This window comes from Artemia franciscana, chromosome 2, assembly GCF_032884065.1.
Source record: "Artemia franciscana chromosome 2, ASM3288406v1, whole genome shotgun sequence".
Classification (NCBI taxonomy): domain Eukaryota; kingdom Metazoa; phylum Arthropoda; class Branchiopoda; order Anostraca; family Artemiidae; genus Artemia; species Artemia franciscana.
This window is the reverse complement of record NC_088864.1, coordinates 10,626,985-10,650,231: the sequence shown is the minus strand read 5'-3', so window position 1 is coordinate 10,650,231 and position 23,247 is coordinate 10,626,985. Positions and strand designations below refer to the sequence as shown.

Sequence of the window (23,247 nt, the reverse complement as noted above, 5' to 3'; positions counted from 1 at the left end):
CTCGAATAATGAACCTGTTTTACAGAAAAAAAAATACCGTTTTCGAGGAAATTCAGTTATTAAGAAGCGTAAAATTGAATGTCTTTAGCCCCCTAGACATACATTAGGTCTATTTATACCTGAAAACCATATTTTTCTAAGGTCATTCTTTTGATTGTTTGAAGATATGAAGTTTTTAGGGCAACATCGCATTTTTGTCATAGTCGTCATGTTGAACCATGAAAATTAACCAGCAAAACTAATTAATTAAATTTCACAGCGCTTTTTCTCCGTAAAATTTCAAACGGGAACAAAATATTAACTTCCAACGACAAGTACACCTTTAAAGAACAGGTGCCCCTTTTTAAGTTGTTTGGTACGATAGAAAATCTATTATTGATTTTTTAGCCAAAATTTTTATTTTTTAAATAGGTATCCGTTAGAACCAAAAACTGCCTAACTTCATGCAGAGGGCATTTTCATTAAAAACTAAATTCTCAGTTTCCCCAATTTTTCAAATTATATACGGCTATGTAACTTTCTATTCACTTAACCGACTCAAATATGAGATTTCATTGTCATTGAGTCATAGTTCCAATTTGGATCACACGTTAACATTTTGTTCCCGGTATGAATCTTCCCGGAATATGATATTTAGAATCGAATACAAAACAAATAAAAAAAAAACAAAAACAAGTGTTTTCGAGTGAAACTAAAGAGCGACGTTAAAACTAAAAACGAACAGAAATTAAGACTTCTGCTCTTAGTTTGGTATAAATGACCAAGATGTAGAAAATTATGATGCTCAACGCGACTAGAAATAATTGCCTTCATTAGAAGCTTAGAAAAATCTTAGGATAAAATAAACCTGGATAAATGGCTGTGCATGTTGATGCTTGAGATTTTAGCTTTATGTCTTACGCCGACGATCTATTACTGATAAACTACAATTTATTTATCGGATTTACAATCGGATCTAGACTACTTTACAAGAGTCTGGGCTTACAAGCAACTAGACTAACAACACAGTTTCTTGTATTTAATTTTCGTAAATTTTACAGGAAACTGTCCCGCGCTTGAGTACCAAGGCATTCATTTACGGTATTTATTACAAAAGCACACGTCCACTTACTTGCGATCAGATCGCGGATAACATCCGTGCAGGATATGTGAAAATTGTTTGTTTCAAGTTCAATTTTAACAAGTGTGTATTCTCTAAGCTTTATTCTTATATATCCATATTTGGTATATATCCCTCCAGTGGGATTGAGTGGGAGCAAATGATAATCAAAAAGCAAGATAGGTATTATGCTATATCTTAATTTCCTTCTGTAACTACCTTTTTAAAAAATAAAAATACAACTCTGCTATATAGGTCAATGTACTCGACCTACTAGATGTAGTTCGTAAAAAACGTTGTAGTCCGTAATCCGTAAAAAGGTTGTAATTGTAGCCCGTAAAAAAAAGTAAATTTAATGTAGTAAATGTAGTCCGTAAAAGATGTAGTCCGTAAAAAAGTAAATTTTTTTTTCCCGAGTCTCTATCGACTCATATTATTATCTAGAACCGATGCTGTCTTAACTGTGTGTGAGCGTGTACTTTTTCTATATAGCTTAAATTTGTATAGTGTATAGTGCCATTTTTTGTTTTGTTTTACTCCGCTGCTTTTTTCTTTTGTATGGCAGGCGGATTTGTTATATTTTTTTTAGATGACCAGCTATATCAGTATTCTGGGCATTAAGCAAGAGGGAAGCTCCCACCATCCCCATGGAAAATAAAAAATATCATAAGCTAGCGCAATTGTGATTCGCAAAAAATATATCACCTCTCTTAAAAAAAACACCTTTTTCAGACTTCCACCTCCCCTACAAATATTTTTACATTTATGCATTGGGTAGATTAAGTGCAAACTGATGCTTTGAAAAATTGCGAGAAATGTTATTGTTACAGTTGCTCTCGCATTACAAATTTCCTATAATAGCGCATGATTAGCAGAATGTCCTTAAGCGTAAGGGGGGAAGGGTTCTCTCCGACACACTAGAACTTCCATTAGAAAATTAGAAACTACTAAGACAAAACAAACCTGGATGAAGGGTTGTGCATTCTTTAGATGGCCAGCAATATTAGCAACAAGACGTTTCTTTTCCTCAGGGCCGAGAACTTTTCTCCAGAAAACCCGAGCTTGACTGAAATTATCTTCATCACCTGACTCATACCTAGAAATAAATAAGAATTTCAATAGTTTTACTTAACGTTAATGCGGGTTAAGAATAAAAACGAAGGAGGAAAACGAAATAACACAAAACATAAGGGGATCTTCAGGTGCAGAACCAAGATACGTCAGATTTTGACCGACATTCAGTTAAGGCTACTCTTACATGCAGTTTTTAAGCTACAAAAATAATCTAACTCAAGAAATTGTGCAGAGGGAACTTTCCAAATCCTTCCTAAACAAATATTCTCGGTCAACGATGAAAATCATGTGAAAGGTAAAGGTTTAAGGCCTTATGCAGAGGAATTTCTGAACAATTAGGGTTTCCATTATCCCTCTGGCTTCCACATTATATAGGTAGAAAAAATCCGTAGTAAAAAATTAACTATTGGACATCTGAAGAAATAAATATGAACCAGTTCCGTCACTACAGAGTGACTCGAGCTTCTATCCTCCTTTCTTAGGAGGAGAATCCCGAAGCCACAATACTGCAGTATCTGTTCATAAAGGAGTGTTTTTAGGTTTGATGATATTATGTGTTGACATAATCCATGCAGTGTCGTGAGCAAGTGTCACAAATTATGGAAATTAATCATGGTTTACAGATTATTTAGAGAAAGATGTAATCAGTAGGCCTATAAAAAGGTGTAAAATATTTAGCGAACTCAATTAAGCTTTTTGAGAAGTTGAGACTGGTATCTAAGTCATGCCTTTTGGTAAGTGGGCCTTCTGTGATCCTTTTGGGGAAGAGTGAACTCGTTAATTCATGTCGTCTAGACATTCCCAGAATGGATTGTCAAACGCTAAAGAAACTTGATCAGTTTATTTACAGTGAATCCTTATAGTGAAACAGCTAATGGGATTGTTAGGCTTTTTGACGATTAGAACACGACCTGATTTGTGTAGGAGAGGTTAGTGAGAGATACCCCCTAAATACTTGTCATCAGAACCTTTAGCAGAAGGGGATACTGAATCTCAGCCAAACTAACTGGAAGTAAAAATAAGTGCCTTAGTTACTCTTTTGAAGAGGGGGAGTGGAGTGCTACTCACTTTTACCTCCATGGCGACGAGTTGGTCTCTTTAATTTCTGCCGCTTGGACAGTTACCTGACCAGTGCAAGCTGGTGGGAAGTAAAACTAGAAAAGCAAATATGTCAGAAACACAGACAAATTCCAAAATCGCATAAATAGAGGAGTGATTAAGGGAAACAGATTATCCCATTTTGGGGCTCTAGCTAAAGAACAATATGCCTTCTATGTTATTTATCAGCCCTTTTGTATGGGAGGCAATGACCATTAAAAGCTTCAGAGGCTCATTCGACTGTAAATCGAAAGTGCTAGTCCCCTTTTCAAGAGTCAAAAGCGAACTCTTTTCAAGAGTCCAGTGATTTATGAGCTTATTTAGTTATTTTTCCTAGGCAATATAAAAAAATTACCAGAAATAATGATAAACCGCTAGGGATGGCAGCGACTGAACACAGGAGGAAAGCGGTACAGGAGTGAATCAAGCTGCCCCTTTTTGGGAGCACATATTAAGAGTTACTGGGCCAGTCTTGAGAAAGTAGCTGAATTACTTAAGGAACAACAATGTAAAGAGGGTGAATAAAAATTTTAAAAACAAAAAAAGCGAAAGAAAAATGCATAGTTTAAGAATAGGTTAATGAAGCTCTCTCTAGCGGATGATCAACTGTAATCAAGCTATGTGCAACGGTCTGGTGTAGTTAAAATCATTGTTACAACATAAACATAAGCGTTGCTTTTTTCATGCTTATAAATTGATCGGATACGCAGCCTACAGAGGGATGTTTGGTACTTGTGTATTATACCGACCACAGTCGTTCTTGACCGACCACATAGTCGTTCTTGATCTGCTTAAAACCGGTTTCTCACTCGAGTATAATCAGCTTAGCCTGAGTGAGAACTACTATGCAGATTTTTTTATTTAAATATTTAATATATACAGTTAGTTAGGTTAAATATTTCATATAATGCGTTCCATAGTTCCCTGATGTACTTTCCATAATTTTGTTACTGAAGTATTATATTTTTTATCAGGTTTTGGTTTATTTCATTATGATTAACGTAAATTCACTTCTTGAGCGTGGACGGTATAATACATAAGTACCGGGTATTTTTTATTACGGGAGAGGGAAAAACAAAGGAAATGAATTTTATTCAATAATAAAAAAAAAAAATCGAAATTCGGGATAATTTAGGATTTTGTTGGGCTGGACCATCGATAAATTTTCGGATTAGGCTACCTCACTAATCAGGTACCTAAAAAATAATAACAATTTCATCCTGAATTCAAATATACAATTCATTTGTGTCGGAAATGAATTTTACCCCCGCACACAAATATGTATGTATATATGCATTGGATTGTAAATATGCAATTGATCATTTATTATTTTGACAAACTATTACATCAATTTGAGGAAAAGAAAGACTTACGGAAAAATTCAATGCATCTATGCTACTCTGCACGTATGTTTGCACACTGGAGGGGCGGGATACAGTTCATTTTCGACGCAAATGAATTTTGAATTTGGATCCTGAATGAAACTATGAATCTATGGGTATGTCTGATTCTTAGAAATCTAATTAGTGAGTAAATTAAAAATTTAATTAGACGGTTGTCCTGGTTGATCTTCGTTGAAGTAAGGATGCTAGGGTTGTTTAAAAAATTAAAGACATTATTATTTTTAATTCTAAAATTTTAATGCTTTATATATATATATATATATATATATATATATATATATATATATATATATATATATATATATATATATATATATATAAATATATATTTCTCGTTTTGTGCAAAAGACGGCCCTTGGAGTTAGGGCCTAAATATCCACTGAATCGAATTCCACTGTCTTGAAAAAAAAATCCCTATTGTTTCTACTTTGTGTTTGTTCGATATAGGTATGTTTAGCTATGTTCTTAGCTATCTAATTAGTGAGTTAATTAAAAGTTTACCGGGCCTCTGCCAATCCCCCAATTCTGCGTCTATTCCTGTAATTTACTACCTTCGTTCGAAATATTAGCAGTAATATTGACAAAAAATTTTGTTTGATCTCTCAAACTTTAAAATGTTTCATTTTCAAAAAATCTGATTTTAAAATGATTTTAAATCTGAGATTTTAAAAAACTTCTTTCATAGAGATGGAAACGAATTTTTATTGCTCTCAAATGTATATCAAATAATAATGACCGCCAACTGAACTGGCTCAAGTTCTACGCCCCTCATCGCCTAAGATGACCAGGACAGCCCACCTAAAATCTTGAATATCTTGGAAAAGAAAAAGGCTCATAATTTTGAAAACATTATTCTAGTCATTTGATAATTGGAACCATACTAGGTTGTTTTTTTTTACATATTTTTCTAGTTCATTATTTTCAAAAATACGAATTATTACTAATATGAAACTATTAATAATTATTGTTATTAGTAATATGAAAAATACACATTGTTCAAGTTTGTCCTTACAAGTCTCTCTCCGTGATAGACTTTCATAGACTTGTGGCTTACAAGTGATTCTCCTTACAATATTAATCTCTTTTTTTTTCAAATTAACGTATTTTTTCAAGTTCATTAAAACCTTATAAACCAGAATTAAACAAATTTGAGGCTCTAAACAACTTCCTTTGTTCTTGCGTATGCTATCGTCACTGGCGGGTCCGGGGGCCAGGGGGAGGATCCCGTCCCTCCCACCCCCAAGATTTTTTCCGGTGCCCTCTAATCCCGTTTTTTATACCCTTTTTTGAAGAAATTTGTCAATTAGGTCAATTATTGGCATCTTTGTCATATCCTCAAAAAAAAAAAAAATTTGCTCACTGGTGCCCTTGTCACATTGAGCATCCCCCAACATTTTGCTCTAGATCCACCCCTGTATGCTGTAAACGTATATATTAAAGTTTCGCTGCTTGTCCAAGGTCTTCAAAGATCGCCGCTCTTTAAAAGAGTGAGGAGGTAGCTACTTAAAAGAACCTTCCCAGTTATCAAGACCCCGTTTAGGCCCTTAAAATATCCTGAAAGTTGCATTCAACTAATTCTGCTGCTTTCAGACATAAGAAAAGGCCCTTTATGCAAAATTTACTAATAAAAGCATACAAAGAAGTAAGAAAACTACTTACCAACAAAAAAAAAAGAACGAAAGAAAAGGGCAGGGTATAAGAGTCACTGATGCTCTGGCGAAGGATCATTAGGCTCATCTTTGGTAATGAAGCTATGTGCAACTGGCTCTGGTGTACTTACAATCGTCGCTATGACAGGAACATAAATACTGGGTTTTTCATTAAAAATTGACTGTTTTTGTCGAATTTGCATATCTTTGAGTAAATCCTTATACGGACTAATTATTTGCTGCAAGTCCCGCTTGAATTTACAACTTCGTTCCATAAAAGGATCACAATCAAACACAAGATCGGCCAATTCTTTTGCAGTATGTAGGATTTTGCCTAAGGCCTCTGTTGTCAGTTTTGATTGAGGAAGAGAGGCGTCATCTTCTTCTACGCTGTCTTCAAAATGCGCCTCCATGAATCCTTCAACACATTCTTCGATTATTTCTTCTCCATGGGACTCAAGATACTCTTCAACTTCCGACTCTTCGATACCCTCAAATCCATCCCCTCCCACAGTCCGAAACAACCGAGTAATCTTTTTAATTTCATCGGACTGCAATTTTTCATCGGAACCATTAACGACCTCAGGCCATAATTTTTTCCAGCAATGATTTCGAGTTGACTGTTGAATATCCTGAATAGCAAACTTCATGTTAACAATTGCATCTGCTATATTATATCTCTCCCACTCCATTGCAAAAGTGTTGACCGAATTTTTACCGACCGAATCCAAAATTCCGGCAAGAGTATGTTGAATGTAGTGACACTTAAATGCTGATATAATTCCTTGATTCATAGGCTGGAGAATAGAGCCAATATTCGATGGAAGAAATATCAGTTCCACGTTAGGATGTGCATATACAAAGTCTTTAGATACGCCAGAAATATCATCAAGGACTAACAGTACCTTAAATGGAAGATTTTTCGCCCTTAAATACAATTCAACTTCATGTACAAAGCAATTATTGAACCAAGATACGAATGAAACTGCTGTAACAAGAGCTTTTCGATTGTGAGACCAATAAACAGGAAGATGTGCTTTATTTTTGCCTCTCAATTCAGGAGGGTTAGCAGACTTATGAACAAGCATTGGTTTTATGAAATAATCACCGGAAGCATTTCCACAGAATAGAAGCGAGACACGATTGTTCGACGCCCTATATCCAAAAGATTTCTGCTCTTCCTTAGATATATAAGTTTTAGCGGGCATTTTCTTCCATAAGAACTTAGTCCCACTTGCACTAAAAACCTGTTCCGGTTGAAAGCCTTTCTCTTCTATAAAATTGTTAAATTCGCCTGGGAAGTCCTTCCCCACTCCATAGTCACCGTCACTAGCGATAGACGTATTAGACAAATTTATACGCTTGCAAAAATTTTTAAACCAGTTTTGATTCGGTTCAAAACCACTAGGAGATTGACCAGCTCCTGCAGTCTGGACAATATGGTCATATACATGTTTTGCGTTATCAATAACGTCATCACTAGTCAAACCGATTCCACTTTGCATCTGTTCTCCTATCCATGACGAAACGGTTTTCTCCATAGTTTGTATATTCGAATCATGATTTACGTGCATAAAATCACCAGCGTAAGATGCCAAAATTTTTGCCTCATTTTTTTTAATTGTTCGCACAGATGACTCATTTATTCCTATGAGTCTTCCAACAGCTGCATAACTTTCACCTTTTGCAATAAGGTTCAATATCTCAACTTTTTGATCAATCGACAAAACTTTCCTAGCTCTTTTAACACGGAAATCTATATTCTCCTCACTTAATCTTTTGGATTCCATTTTGCAAAATGTAAAATCACAGAATTCACAAAATTCAATTTCTAATACCGCGAGCAAAGAACAACTACCGCGTGGGAACAGGTTTGGCAACTTCACAAGCGCGATCGTTGTCTCCTCTCCTTTCCGGCGCATAAGCAAATCTCAAAGCGGAACTTCCGCGGTTGGCAACAACAATACATTATTGATCAATTTTGAAACTATTCAGGACCGCGGCGCTCGTAGATTCAAGCAAGCACGACAAAACATTTTCGGGTAAAACCAAGCTAGCATAATAAAACAATACAAGGTGACTTGTTATTTTCTTGTAAATAAGGCTATATTTGTTTTACACTGAGTGGATAAACATAAGTTCCTTATTTTTCATATTTTGTTTTAATGACTTCACAAAACCTCAGCAGGTTTTCTAAGCATCAGGGCCCCTATAATACAGACTATACTAGCCTATTGCAGCCTATGCTAGCCCTATCATATACAAACCTACATGATTGGTAATAGACCATGGTTACAGTCGCGCATTTTGGACAGTGCGAACCTTTGAATTCAAAGGCAGTTGATAAAACAGGAACTCGCACATAAATTTATTTTGGGTAGGACACAAGCATTCAAAAAAGCTTGTAAAATCCGCTTGTAAAGCGGATAAAAAATACATTGGAAACGAATATGACTGGCCCCTGCGTACGAACCTGGTTAAAAACGTGTGATTTGGTTTCTCTGAAAACAATATGATTTATAAACTAGTTATAAGAATTACCAGGTTTGACCCCCCCCCCATCCTCCCTAAATATAGACTAGAACAAGTAATGCTAGCAGATAAGACTAGCGCAAAGAGATACTAAAGAAAACACTAAAATAGTGATAAGCAGAACTGAAGGCACATGAAACACTGTCATACACTGGAGCACCAGTCAAAATCGGTTCAGGATGAATTAGAAAGAGCTTACCGAAAGAGAAAACAAATAGGAATTCCGATCGAATAAATAAATAGCGTTTACATAAATAGATATGAAACAAAGATCCGGTTATACTTCTAGTTATGATAGTAATAGTGCAATAATTGATCAAACATCGAAACGGAAAAAAAATTATCGGCAGCACACCCAAAGCTAAGTTCACGAGGGCACGGTGTGAAGACAATGATAAAAAAATAGGAAAATAATAGTAAACAAAATAGATTTTGATTATTTTAAGAATTTGGAATAGGGGTTGAAGCAAGACACGAATTCAGATTTTTTTCGGGGGAGAGGGAATAATAAAACAGCAAATTTCATTTGTTGATTTTAATAAGAGGTGCTCAATTTCTGTTTTTGGTGGGGGTGGGTATGAGGCCCGGCGTATACCCTCAGTGAAACCACGCGCCGAATTAAGTAAAAGTAAAAAAACGGTACGTTTCATGACCCAGAACAATGTAAAATACAATCACTAATTCTTTTTATTTATTAACAAATTGTTTAATAACAGCTAATTCTTTTTTTGCTTGGACTAAGCTTACTCCAAAGATCAGAAGCCTTTTATCAAACCATTGGTTGAAACGAATGGTAAGGAGCGACGTGGGCTAAGAATGACCGAAACTGTAAAAATAGGGTTTTGATATCAATATCGATATCAACTTAGTCCTCTGTGGGGCAAAATCGGAGCTTATTGCCACAAAATGGCAGAAAACGCTATTTTTCCTTGACACAACCTTTCTTGTCAGTAAAAATAGCAATCAAACTTTTCATTTCCGTTCAAATGAGCCCCCTCCCTATCTACTAGGACCATCGGTTCGATACAATCAACCCTGGGGAAAAAATAATAATAATAATAAATGGACACACATCCATGATAATTCTTAAAGGAAAAAAAAATGTAAAATTTCACATTTTCTGTAGATAGGAGCTGGAAATCTCTATAGATGAGTTCTCTGATACGGTGAACCTAATGTGTAATTTTCACTATGATCGCTTGACTTTTCCTTTGAAGGCAGGAGGGGGGTCCCTTTTTCGAATATCATACAAATTTTCTCAGGTTCGTAGCTTCTGATGGGTAACATTTAGCTTATTGAGTATTTTAAATATTTGGAATCAGTATAAAAAGCGTATTCTTTTGATATATTAACTGTCATCAAAATGCCCTTTCTTAAAGTTTGGTTACTGTTGGCCCGAATCGCTCCTTACTTAAGTCGAAAGCTCCTCCGATAATTCTGGTATATAGGAAATGATATTTTTGGAACTATAACTGAACTGCGTGACAGATGCAACCAGCCACAGAGGCTAGGGAAGGGTCACTTTAAGAAGGGTGGAATGAGTTCTATTCACTCCGTGAATTCTTGTTATAGGTGCATACAGTTCTAACCAAGATAAATTTGACAACAAAATTGTGTTATCAATTTTAAAATTATCTGCGAAAAAATCTCGGATTGTGGGGAGGAAATTCGAAAAACTTGGCAAGTAATCAATTCCGTCCTCAAGTTCAAATTCAAGTTCTTGATTAATCTTTAACTATACATATTTAAAACTATTCACATAACATCCCCGGCAGGGAGACTGGCTCGAAAGCCGGTTTTTTCTTCGTTTTCAAACATTTTTCTTCGGCTCCTTCTACCCCTCCAAGCCTTGAAGTTGGAGGGGTGGTTGTTGAGGGTGTTCCATCTGTTCAGGAAGTATTTACATCACATTTTGTCAATAATGGGAAAACTACTACTTCTTCAGACAGGTCTTCCCAGTCACAACCAGTATACAAATCTTTATCTTGGTTCACCTTGTCTCAAATCGATGATACTCAGGTTTCAAGGGGCTCTCTCAGTAGACCTAGGGATCGATATGTCCGATTTATCGGTATTCTTCTCGATTGAAAACCTTTCATTCAAACATTATATAGGACTAATTAATATGAAGATCTCAAGGAGTCCTTGAATTTTGAGGAAGCTAAAACATATTTTTCCTGAATCAGTTTTAAAATTTCTGTTCCATTGCTTAGTTCAGCTCTACGCCTTTTATTGCCCTACTAAATGAATGTCAAATTTTTCCTCTTTTTTGAAACCACTATCTAAGTTATATGACAAGGCAAGAAGGCTTATACAGAAAACGAATTGTTTGCAACTAATCCAACTAGCCCATTACTGGATTTACGGTCTCTCTCAGTTCTTTCGTGCACGTCATTCACTTTTCTTCAACTTAATGGTGACGTTCCCACAGGCCTTGAAACTACTCCTTCTTTCGTCACTGATAGGTCTACGCATTATCTTTGAAATTGAAGGAATTAATATTTTATTTACTCCATCGGCGAGGTCTGACTGAGCGAGTCAGCTCAAAAATGTCACTCGTTCGTTAGTTTCAATCGGTTTTTTTTTTTTTTTTTTTTTTTTTTTTTTTAATGCCTTGATGCTTTTTTTTGGGGCGGGTAACTCCAGCTTGATTTAGAAACGTTTGTTGTGAGGGGTGTTGAGTTTGTTTGACACTTCTTGTGGCTGGGTTTCAAATATTTACTTGGAATTTTCTTTAATTCATGGGATATTCATATATCTTTTTTTTGGGGGGGGGAGGGGGCTTAAAATCTCGTAATGCTTCATACTGTGCCGCAGCAAACTGTAAATAGCCTTCCAGTGTCAGAGGTAATACTACCAGACGGTGGCGCATTCCTCCCTATGCACATGAACAGTCAACGTAAGACTGTATAAAACGTTGAAAGTTTAGGGTAAATCCCTTTAGCATATCCCTTTTTACTATAAGATAAAAAGCGACCCTTGCCAATAAAGTCGAAACTATAATCTCCAAAATATACTCATGAAAAAATCCTTTTTTTTTTTTAGATTCCAAATATGAAAAAATCCATTAGTAAAAAATATTTTTAGAAGTTTTACGAGTATGACACTTCTTTCAAACAGTTCGTGGTAACGAACTGTAATAAGGAGCAACCCGGCTCAATACTAACCGAAACCCTACAAAACTGAATTTTGATACCAATAGTTACATCAAAAGAACCGTACTTTTATGCTAAGTTTCTGCATATAGTTTTCATCAAATTTAGTCTTACCCATCAAAAGTTAGGATCCTGAAAAAATTTGCCTTGTTTTAGAAAATAGGGAAAACACCCCCCAAAAGTCACAAAATCTATACGAAAATCACACCATCAGATTCAGCGTATCATAGAACCACGCGGTAGAAGTTTCAAGCTCCTATCTACAAAAATGTGGAACTTTGTATTTTTTGCCAGAAGACAGATCACGAATGCGTGTGTATTATTTTTTTTTGTGTAATTTTTTTCCCAGGGGTGATCGTATCGACCCAGTGGTCCTACAATGTCACGGGAGGGCTCATTCTAACGGAAATTGAAAGTTCAAGTGCCATTTTTAAGTGACCAAAAAAATTAGAGGGTACCTAGGCCACCTCCTACCCTCATTTTTCCCCAAAGTCACTGGATCAAAATTTTGAGATAGGCATTTCATTCACCATAGTCGAAAAACCGGATAACTATCTCTTTGGGGACGACTTAATCCCATTTGACCATTGTTTACATATAGTATTTGTTATTGGAAAGTGTACAGACGTTTTCAGGGGTATTTTCCCGCGTTGGGCGGGGTGTCAAAGGAGGGGTTTACGTGGCAGGATCTTTCCTTGAAGGAATTTATCACAAGGGGAGAGAATTCCCATGAAGGGGGTGCAGAATTCTCTAGATTTATTTAAAAAAACGATTAGAAAATAAATAAAACAAGACCTAAGAGCTCATATAGCACTTGTGACGAGGTCGGAAGAGCCAAGAGCCAAGAGCTCATATGGCATGAGCTCTAGCAAAATTCTTAGAATCAATAGATTGATTTAAAAGGAAAATCAAAGGCTTAATGCCGGTCGGGATTTAAAATAAGAGCTCTGAGACACAAGGTCCTTCTAAATATAAAAATTCATTAAGATCCGATCACCCACTCGTAAGTTGAAAATACCTCATTTTTTCCAATTTTTCCTCTCCCTTCAGCCTCCCAGATGGTCGAATCGGGAAAAACGACTTTATCATGTCAATTTGTGTAGGTCCCTCACACGACTAACAATTTTCATCGTCCTAGCAAGTCCAGAAGCACCGAACTCACCAAAGCACTGGACCCCCCTAACTCCATCGAAGAGAGCGGATCCAGTTCGATTTTGTCAATCACATATCTACGACATTTCCTTGTTCTACCCACCAAGTTTCATCCTGATCTCTCCACTCTAAGTGTTTTCCAAGATTTCGGGGTTTCACCTCCAACTCCCCCAAATATCACCAAATCTGGTCGGGATTTAAAATACGAGCTCTGAGACATGATTTCCTTCTAAATATCAAATTTCATTTAGATCCGGTCACCCGTTCTTAAGTCAAAAATACTTCAATTTTTCCCGAATTAACACCCCCCCCCAACTCCCCCAAAGAGAGCGAATTCAGTCTGGTCATGTCAATCACGTATCTAGGACCTGCGTAAGAGCTCTGAGACACGTGGTACTTTTGACCACGAGGTCAAATTTCATTAAGATCCGATCACCCACTCGTAAACTAAAATACCTCATTTTTTTCAATTTTTCCTCTCCCTCCAGCCCCCCCCCCAGATGTTCGAATCGGGGAAAAGCCTGTTATCAAGTCAATTGGTGCATGTCCCAGACACGCTACCAATTTTCATCGTCCTAAAACGTCCAGAAGCACCGAACTCATCAAAGCACTAGAAATCCCCCCCAGCTCCCCCAAAGAGAGCAGATCCGTTTCAATTATATCAATAACATATCTAGAACTTGTGCTAATTCTTCCAATCAAATTTCACCCCGATCTCTCTACTCTAAACGCTTTTCAAAATTTCCGGTTTCCAAGATGTTTTTCCTCTCCAACCTACTATGTCCCCTGATCTGATTCGAATTGAAAATGGAGCATCTGATCCATAAGATCTTTCTATATATCAAGTTTCATTAAGACCCGATCACCCATTCGTAAGATGAAGATACCTAAATTTTCACGTTTTCCAATATATTCGGTTTCCCCCTACAACTCCCCCCAATGTTACCGGACCTTGTCGGGATTTAAAATAAGAGCTCCAAGGCACAAGATCCTTCTAAATATCAAATTTTACTAGATTCTGATCATCTCTTCATAAGTTACAAATACCTAATTTTTTCTTAATTTTTCCGAATTACCCTCCCCCCTAACACCCCAAAGAGACCAGATCCGGTTATGTCAGTCAAGTATCTTGGACTTGTGCTTATTATTCCCACCAAGTGTCATCCTGATCTCTCCACTCTAAGCGTTATCCAAGATTTCCGGTCCCCCCCACCCAACTCCCCCCAATGACACTTGATCCGGTCGCGATTTAAAATAAGAGATCTGAGTTACGAGGTCCTTCTATAAACGAAATTTTATTAAGATCCTATCACTCCTTCGGATGTTAAAAATACCTCTTTTTTCTAATTTTTCAGAATTAACCCTCCCCCCAACTCCCCCACAGAGAGCGGATCCGCTCCAGTTATGTCAATGACGTATCTAGGACTTGTGCTTACTTTTCACCACCCAGTTTCATCCCGATCCCTCCACTCTAAGCGTTTTCCAAGATTGAGGTTTCCCTATCAAATTTCATTAAGATCTGATCAGACATTCGTAAGCTAAAAATACCTCTTTTTTCTAATCTTTCGGAATTAACCACCCTCCCACTTCCCCTACAGATGGTCGGATCGGGGAAATGACCATTTCTAATTTAATCTGGTCTGATCCCTGATACGCCTGCCGAATTTCATCGTCCTAGGTTATCTGGAAGTGCCTAAACTAACAAAATCGGGACAGACAGACAGACCGACAGAATTAGCGATCGCTATATGTTTCAACTTGTAGAAAGAAGCAGCATTAAAATTTAAAACGAACACAAATTATAACATATATTAGGGAGTTCGTCTCCTCCTCAATACCGCGCTCTTTGCGCTAAAGTATTTTTTAGTAAAATACAATTTCTTCAAATTTGAAGTGGGATATCCACGTTAAAGACATCATCCATAAAGCTAATGCGTCTATCACCCACCTTAAGCTCCTAAATAAATATAGCGTCCCCCCTTCTCACTCCTTAAGGTTGTACACGTCTTTTGTCCGCCCGCATCTTGAATATGCTTGTCTAGTTTGGCACCCTGGCATCTCCCGTGAAGAATCAGACAAAATTGAGTCAATCCAAAAAAGAGCCTTGCGAATCATTTTCAAAGAAAAAAAAAATCTTCTGCTGCGTGTAAGTCACGGTTTTCTAGCAATCCTTAAGATCGAACTAGTGTAGCTTGGCTATATACTGATAAAGTGAATGAAAGATGTTGTTTTTCTCCGTTTGTGGATGCATGCACAATATCTGAGATCTTTATAGTTATTAAATAAAAAAACAGCTTTTTTTTAACTGAAAGTAAGGAGCGACATTAAAACTTAAACCGAACAGAAATTACTTCGTATATGAAATGGGCTGCTTCCTCATCAACGCTCCGCTCTTTACGCTAAAGTTTGACTCTTTCTCTCAACTCTACTTTTAAAACAGTAAAAACCTTTAGCGTAAAGAGCGGGACGTTGACAAGGAAGCAGCCCCTTTCATATACGAAGTAATTTCTGTTAGTTTTAAGTTTTCTGTCGCTCCTTACTTTCCGTTAAAAAAAAACTTATTTTTTATTTAAATTCTGAACGTTTTGAATCAATGCATGTTTTGATTTTGGTTCTCTGCAGAGGAATAATTAAAACAAAATTTGCATATTTTTTTCGGCTAAATGGCTTTCTCATAGTTTTGATCGAATGATTTTGAGAGAAAAAGGAGTGGAGGAGGAAGCCTAGTTGCCCTCCTATTTTTTGGTTACTTAAAAAGGCAGCTACAACTTCTAATTTTTTACGAATGTTTTTATTAGTAAAACTTATATTAGTAACTAGTTTTAATTAGTAACTTATAAATTAACTTACGTAACAAACTTTTGTATTCTCATGTTTTTATTACATATATGAGAGGGTTCATCCCCTCGTCAGTACCTTGCTCTTTATACTAAAGCTTAATTTTGTCCCAATTCCTTAAGAATGACCCCTGAATCACAAAAGCCGTAGAATAAATAGTTGAAATTACTAAAAATACTTTAGCGTAAAGAGCGAAGTATTAGGAGGAGGTGAGTCCCTCATATGCATAATAATTTCTGTTCGTCTTAAGTTTTAATGCTGCTCCTTACTTCCAGTTGAAAAAACTTTTTCACATTTATTTTTTCATTGTTTGTTTTTAAATAATGCTAGAAAATCCTGCGCTCCCTTCATGGAAATTTTCTTCCCCTATGACAAATTCCTCGATAGAAAGTTTTCTATAACATATCACCCTCTTCTCAACCCCTCCCCCCAACCAAAATGTCCCCTGAAAACGTCTGTACACTTCCCAATAACCATTACTATATGGAAGCATTGCCAAAGTTTGTAACTTGTAGCCCATCCCACGGGGACTGTGAGGGAGTAAATGGTCCCCAAAGACATAGGTTATAAGGGTTTTCGACTACGCTGAATAAAATGGCCATCTCAGAATTTTGATCATTATACTTTGGGAAAATAATTAGCGAGGGAGGGGGCCTAGGTGCCCTCCAATTTTTTTGGTCACTTAAAAAGGCCACTAGAACTTTTCATTTTCGTTAGAATCAGCCCTCTCGCAACATTCTAGGACCACTGGGTCAATACGATCACCCCTGGGAAAAAAAAACAAAACAAAAAAACACGCATCCGTGATCTGCCTTCTGGCAAAAAATACAAAATTCCACATTTTTGGAGATAGGAGCTTGAAACTTCTAAAATAAGGTTCTTTGATACGCTGAATCTGATGGTGTGATTCAAGATTCTATGACTTCTTTTCTAGGAAGATCCTTTCTAAAATAAGGCAAATTTTCTTTGGCTCATAACTTTTGATGGGTAAGACTAAACTTGATGAAACTTACATATTTAAAATCAGCGTTGATCATGCGATTCTTTTGATGTAGCAATTGGTATCAAAATTCCATTTTTTAATGTTTTGGTTACTATTGAGCCGGGTCGCTCCTTACTACAGTTCGTTACCACGAACTGTTTGACAATGCACACTAAGAAAAAGATTAGTAAAAGGTAATGTAAGACACGAAACAATATCAAATTTTCACCTTAGTTCGAGTGCTGAAAATATGGCAATAAAAGCACCTAACTTAAAACGTGAATTCAAATAAAAGATAAGCAATTCCTTCCAATAAAAAATTATGCACATGAGTTATGCATACCCATAGCTTAAAATTACGCATGGCCACAGCTTCAGGGGGACGGTTACAGCAGATTGTTTAGGACCTTTTAAAATGAAAGAATCAATTTTCAAGACCATTCAGATTTCTGCAAATTCCCACCCACTTTCCTTAAAACATCTTAGTATCGTTGTCTGTCAGGTTTTATAGGGAGAGGGCGAATTACCTCTATCTTCTATTCTATGCACAGGCATATGATGCAAGAAAAATAATTAAATAAAAAATAAGGTTGTTGACTCGCAAGGTCGTCAGAAACTGGGCTAAACCAGGATTAGCCAAAATACGTGCTTTAGTCTAAATATCCTCATGCGTGACAAAGAACGGTATGTTCGCAATAAGGATGAAATCCATCCATACTGACATCTTTTAACACCTTTTAACGACTTATCCTTTATCAAGTCTTTCTGTTTGAATTCGACTTTTCTGCTGGGGAGACGAAATTTTTACATATCAATATCAAGGCCATATCCAGAGGGAGGAATTAGGGGTTTGACCCCCCCCCCCCCCCAAAAAAAAAAAATCTTTGTCTGACTCGTAAAAAAACGTAACAAAGTGGATATAAAAAAAGTTCAATCCTAAAGATCAAAACCTAAAGATTCAAACCCTAAAGATCAATATAAAAGAAGAAGTCATTGAATAATATGTAAAACGAGCGAATCAGGGTAAAAGCAATCAAAACTCTAGAAAAATTACTTTTATAATGATATAAACATAAAAAGAATTCAATTTTAAAAGAATTTTTGAATTTTATCATAATTCTAAGCATGTAATATTTATTAAGTTTAAAATTAAACACAACAAGTTAGGTCCAGTGAAAATTTCTCCTATTTTCGAAAAAGGACGAAACACCCCAAAAACGGCACACGGCCTTTACGAAAATTACATCATCAAATTCAGTACATCGGAGATCCCTGATGTGGAGGGTTTCAAGCCCCTATCTATAAGTATACACCATTTTACCCGAATTATTCGGCATATAAGGGGGGTGGGCTGCTCTCTCCATAGCCCCTTACTCTTTACGCTAAAATTTGAATTTTTCTCCCACTAGCGTTCGAAAACTTGAATACTTTAAAGGACGACAGTTAAACCAAAAGGGTAATTGGGATGGGATAAAAAGCATTTTTGGGATAAAATCTGATGGGATTAAATGATAAATATAGGATAGGGTAAAAAGGACAGAACTTAACCAAAGGACAAAGCATTTTTTACGATAGTTCAAATCAAATGTTTTCAAGGCAATCGATAAATATAACACTAAAAATCATTCATTAACTAAATAATTTGCACTTATAAAGGCGTTTTGCAAGTTTAAAGGGGGGGGGGGGTAAAGAGACAGCAGCCTCCCTTATACGCGGAATAATTTCGGTTCGTTTAAATTTTAAACGAAGTTTTAAGTTTTAACTTTTTACTTTCATTAAAAAAAACTTGTTTCTGTTTATTTAATACCACTATAAATAATATACAATTATCTACTTATCACCATTATTTATTTTAAAGGGATAAACAAACACGAGTCCAAGATAAAAATACAGCTCTAAATCTTATAAACGGCGTTACCTACTATGGTAAAAATGATATTAACTTAATCGAACTGCTGAAGTTGAATAGAACATAAGTAAACGAAAAATGAATAACTTTTACCTCATAACATCGCCAGAAACGGGAAATTTGGACTCTAGGTACACCTTGAGGTCTTTAGGTCCACTAAAGCTGTTCGGAAAATAATTTGGAGCTCCATCTTCAAATGCAAAGGTCATTGGCCCATCTCTCTGGTAGTTTGAAACCCTTGTTCTATACGGGCAGTTCACGGGAAGCTGCAAGTAGTTTGCGCCAAGTCGATGACGATGTGTGTCTACGTATGAAAATAATCGCCCCTAAATGGAAACAGAATTATAACTATAAGAGAATCTTCCTTAGAATCTACAATTTTAAGACTTATAAAACCTTTTGCAGAAAGGGTAACTTTTCAACCTCTACAGTCAAGTCTCCCCAGAATTTAAATTTTCATCACAATATCTAGCAATTGATCATATGCAGTTTTCCATGATTTCTTCACTTCCTACCTCTTCTAATTGTCTTCTTTCTTGCCTTTTCTATTCAATTTTCATACACTTCCTTTTTTTGAGTGGCTCTTTAGACTAATCGACCAGGAGATTTCACTAAAAAAGGGCGCTTTTCCCGTCGACTGATTATAAATTGGTAACAATAAAGTGTGGGGCTGTGTGACGTCGCTTGTAATAAATAAGAACATGTAAGTGGTCACAAAATAAAAATAGTAAGTCAAAACAAAATCAATTTGTACTTTCGCTGTAACTGCTCAATTTTTCATGCGGGGGATTTTTTTCGGGGGGATTTTTCTGGGAGGGATTTTCTGGGGGAAACCTATCATCTACCGCTTTTTTTATTGATACGACAATAAATATGCGCTTGAAAGTGGGTAGTGTTTATGACACACCATGATCAGAGAAAAAGAGCCAAAAACAACAAAATATCCTTAAACTCGCATTTACTAATGATTTGCACTAAGTAGGCTGCATGGATTATTGAAAGCAAGCAATATTAGAAAAGGGAAACAGAAATGAGATTGTGGCTTTAGAGGGTCAAAGCCACATATTTTCTTGCAAAAAATATTGTCTTAATTTTGTATTTGCTTCGTTACCGCGGCCAATATGTACATGGATGAGATGGTAACAAAAAACTTTCTACAAAAAGGGGTAAGGAAATTTGAGAAGTGATTGTCAAGATTTGACAAAAAATAAGAGAGAGAAATTATAAATGCAGAATAGTGAAACGTCTCTTCTATTAGTAACAGAAGAGTCTAAAAGGGGAAAGTGAAACTTCAAAAAAAAACTGCTTACTTTACTGATGCTAGAATAGACAAGCAGCATATACTTCCTAAGATAAGACTGGTTACACATGACGTTTGACAAACAAAACGAGAAAACATCACTAAAATATATCCAAGAAAACGAGGGTGATTTTCAGCCAGTGGACAAAACAAACCGAAAAGACAAAAACAGATATTTCGGTAAGAATCTCCGCCAAGCCTTCCTCAGCACTATAAAAAAAAAAATCCTTTGTGTAGTGAACTCTAACAAAGCAGACGAGACAATAAATCAAACAAACAAAAAACCAAGCCAAAATAAGTGAAAGATAAATGAAAGGCTAAACAAATTGTGAGAAGTTTCAAATTTATTCTGGCTTGTTTTTGGCTTTTTTAAATTCAGTGTTTCTACTTTGCTAGAATTCACTTTAAAGTTTGTTTTTGTTTTTTGTTTTTTTTTTTTAGCGCTGAGGTCGGTTTCGCCGAGGTCCTTGCCGAAATATCTTTTTTTTTTCACTTCGTTTTACACACTAGCTAAAAATCAACCTCATTTTTTGGTTATTTTCTAATTATATTTTCTCGTTATTTGTGTCAATAGAAATACAGTTTAATGATGGCAATCTTCAGGACTGTCCACCATTTGCGAAAAAGAGCCTAAAACAAAAAGATAAAATACACTCGGACGGCTTTTTGAAAGTAAGTAATATTAGAAAAAGAGAAACTAAAATGAGATTGGCTATAGGGGCTCAAAGCTATTTTCTTGAAAAAATGTCGTCATACTTTCTTATTCACTTAGTTACACCGACAGGATTAAGACGGATGATACAAAACAAGTCAGTACTGGCCAACACTTTACAAAAAGGAGCACGAAATATTAGAAAATGGTTGTCAGGACTCGAAGAAAAAAAAATCAGAAACAGGAAAAAGAATCTAAAGTAAAATAGTCAAAATTGTTTTTTTTTAGTTAAAGAGGAATCTAAAGCAAAAAAAGGTTAAAGTTAAAGTAAAAGTTAAAGTCAAAGGCAAGAATTGCTTCCTTTATTGATAGTACAACACACATGTGCTTGAATGAGTGTGTACACTCATTCAAGCACATTGAATTGAAAGAGTGTGATAATCAAGCGTCAAGGAAAAATTGACAAAAAGCAACGTATTAACCTCAATGAAGAACAAAATCGGACATAACCGAGGGTCTTGGAACCCTCTCTCTCTCTGTCTCTCTACACCTTTTTGTAAAAAAGCGTAATTTTACAAAGGCACTTCTTCTAATTAAAGGTCAATTTGGAGGTCATAACATCAAGAAAAGGCTCAAATTGTCTACGTTTAGAAGACAAGTGACAGTGAGAATCCATATATAGAAGCCTGCCACGTGAAAGAGAACGAAAGAAAGAAGGAAAGAAAGAAAGAAAGAAAGAGAGAGAGAGAGAGAGAGAGAGAGAGAGAGAGAGAGAGAGAAAGGGAGGGAGAGAGAAACATATATATATATATATATATATATATATATATATATATATATATATATATATATATATATATATATATATATATATATATAAGTTGTTTCTTTGTGTGTCTGTTGATTAACCTCATGTTTGTGTGTCGACTGACGTCATTATAAGGATTGAGCTGTATGTCGTCATGAAGTCGTTTGTCGACTGACGTCATGTTTGTTAACTGATGAAATTACAGACCGGGACACCGGGACACAGGGAATATAAATGACGACCGGGACACTCAAAGAGAAATTACAGACTGGGACACCAGGACACAAATAACGACCGGGAAACAGGGAATATAAATGACGACCGGGACACAGGGACACAACTACAACGGAGACGCCGGGGGGGGCACTGGGGGATATATAAATGACGACCCGGACACAATGAATGTTCGAAGAGAAATTACAGACCGGGACACCAGGACACAAATGGCGACCAGGACACCGGGACACAGAAAATATAAATGACGACCGGGACACTCAAAGAGAAATTACAGACTGGGACACCGGGACACAAATAACGACCGTAACACAGGGAATATAAATGACGACCGGGACACAACTACAACGGGGACGCCGGGGGGCACAGGGGGATATATAAATGACGACGGGGACACAGGGAATGTTCGATTGGCAATCACCATCAACAAAGCTCAAGGGCAATCATAAGATTGCCTTATTTATATATATATATATATATAAATAAGTTGTATGTATGTTTGACGACTGACGTCATTATAAGGATTGAACATTATGATGTGATGTATGTATTTTGCATGTTTGTATATGACGCCATTAAAAGTATATAAGGCTTTGTATATGACGTCATTATTAGTATATAAGACTTGCGATTCAAAGAGAATATATAGTATAAATCCTACAATGGCAGAAGAAACAGCCGAGGAATCAAATCGTGCGAGAAATTTAAATATAAATCCTACAATGGCAGTAGAAACAGCCGAGGAAGCGGCTCAAAGAGATAATGCCAAAAGGCTTGTGCCGAGGAATCACAAGAGCAACGTGAAAACAGGCTTGCGACTCAAAGAGAAATTACCGAAAAAATTATGACGAGGAATCACAAGAACAACGTGAAAACAGGCTTGCGGCTCAAAGAGATAATGCCAAAAGAAAGCGTGCCGATGAATAACAAGAAAAACGTGAAAACAGGCTTGAGGCTCAAAGAGATAATGCCAAAAGAAAGCGTGCCGAGGAATCACAAGAGCAACGTAAAAATTATCGCCTGGCATTCAGGTACAGCCCAGTCGATGATTATAGCTTGAGTAGATGTGTTCAAATTGGGACTATGTCTAAAATTGGTCCCTATTGCAAGGCCTTGAAATTTAATGGTGAAAAAATGGGAATCTGTTGCGCCTCAGTAAAAGTTAAACTTCCTCAACTGGCTGCACCACCAGAGCCATTGAATACTTTAATTACTAGAACTACGTCAGAATCTAAGCGTTTTTTTTTTATCAAACATCAGAAAATATAACTCATGTTTCCAAATGACGTCGTTTGGTGCCCAAATCGAAAATCAACATCAATTTATGCCTACTTTCAAAGTAAAAGAGCAAATTTATCATAG

At 36.3% G+C, this 23,247-nt stretch overlaps 1 protein-coding gene across 2 annotated transcripts in view; it reads right to left on the bottom strand.

Moving 5' to 3' along the window:
• Window positions 1-23,247, bottom strand: part of LOC136037209 (catalase-like) — a 121,528-nt gene that overhangs the window by 6,726 nt on the left and 91,555 nt on the right. For both annotated transcript variants that reach the window (XM_065719801.1, XM_065719811.1), the window contains exons 9-10: window positions 18,985-19,217; window positions 2,063-2,195 (exon numbers count right to left, since the gene is read on the bottom strand). In XM_065719801.1, the coding sequence (XP_065575873.1) occupies window positions 2,063-2,195; window positions 18,985-19,217 (366 nt within the window). The remainder of the gene's footprint in view (window positions 1-2,062; window positions 2,196-18,984; window positions 19,218-23,247) is intronic.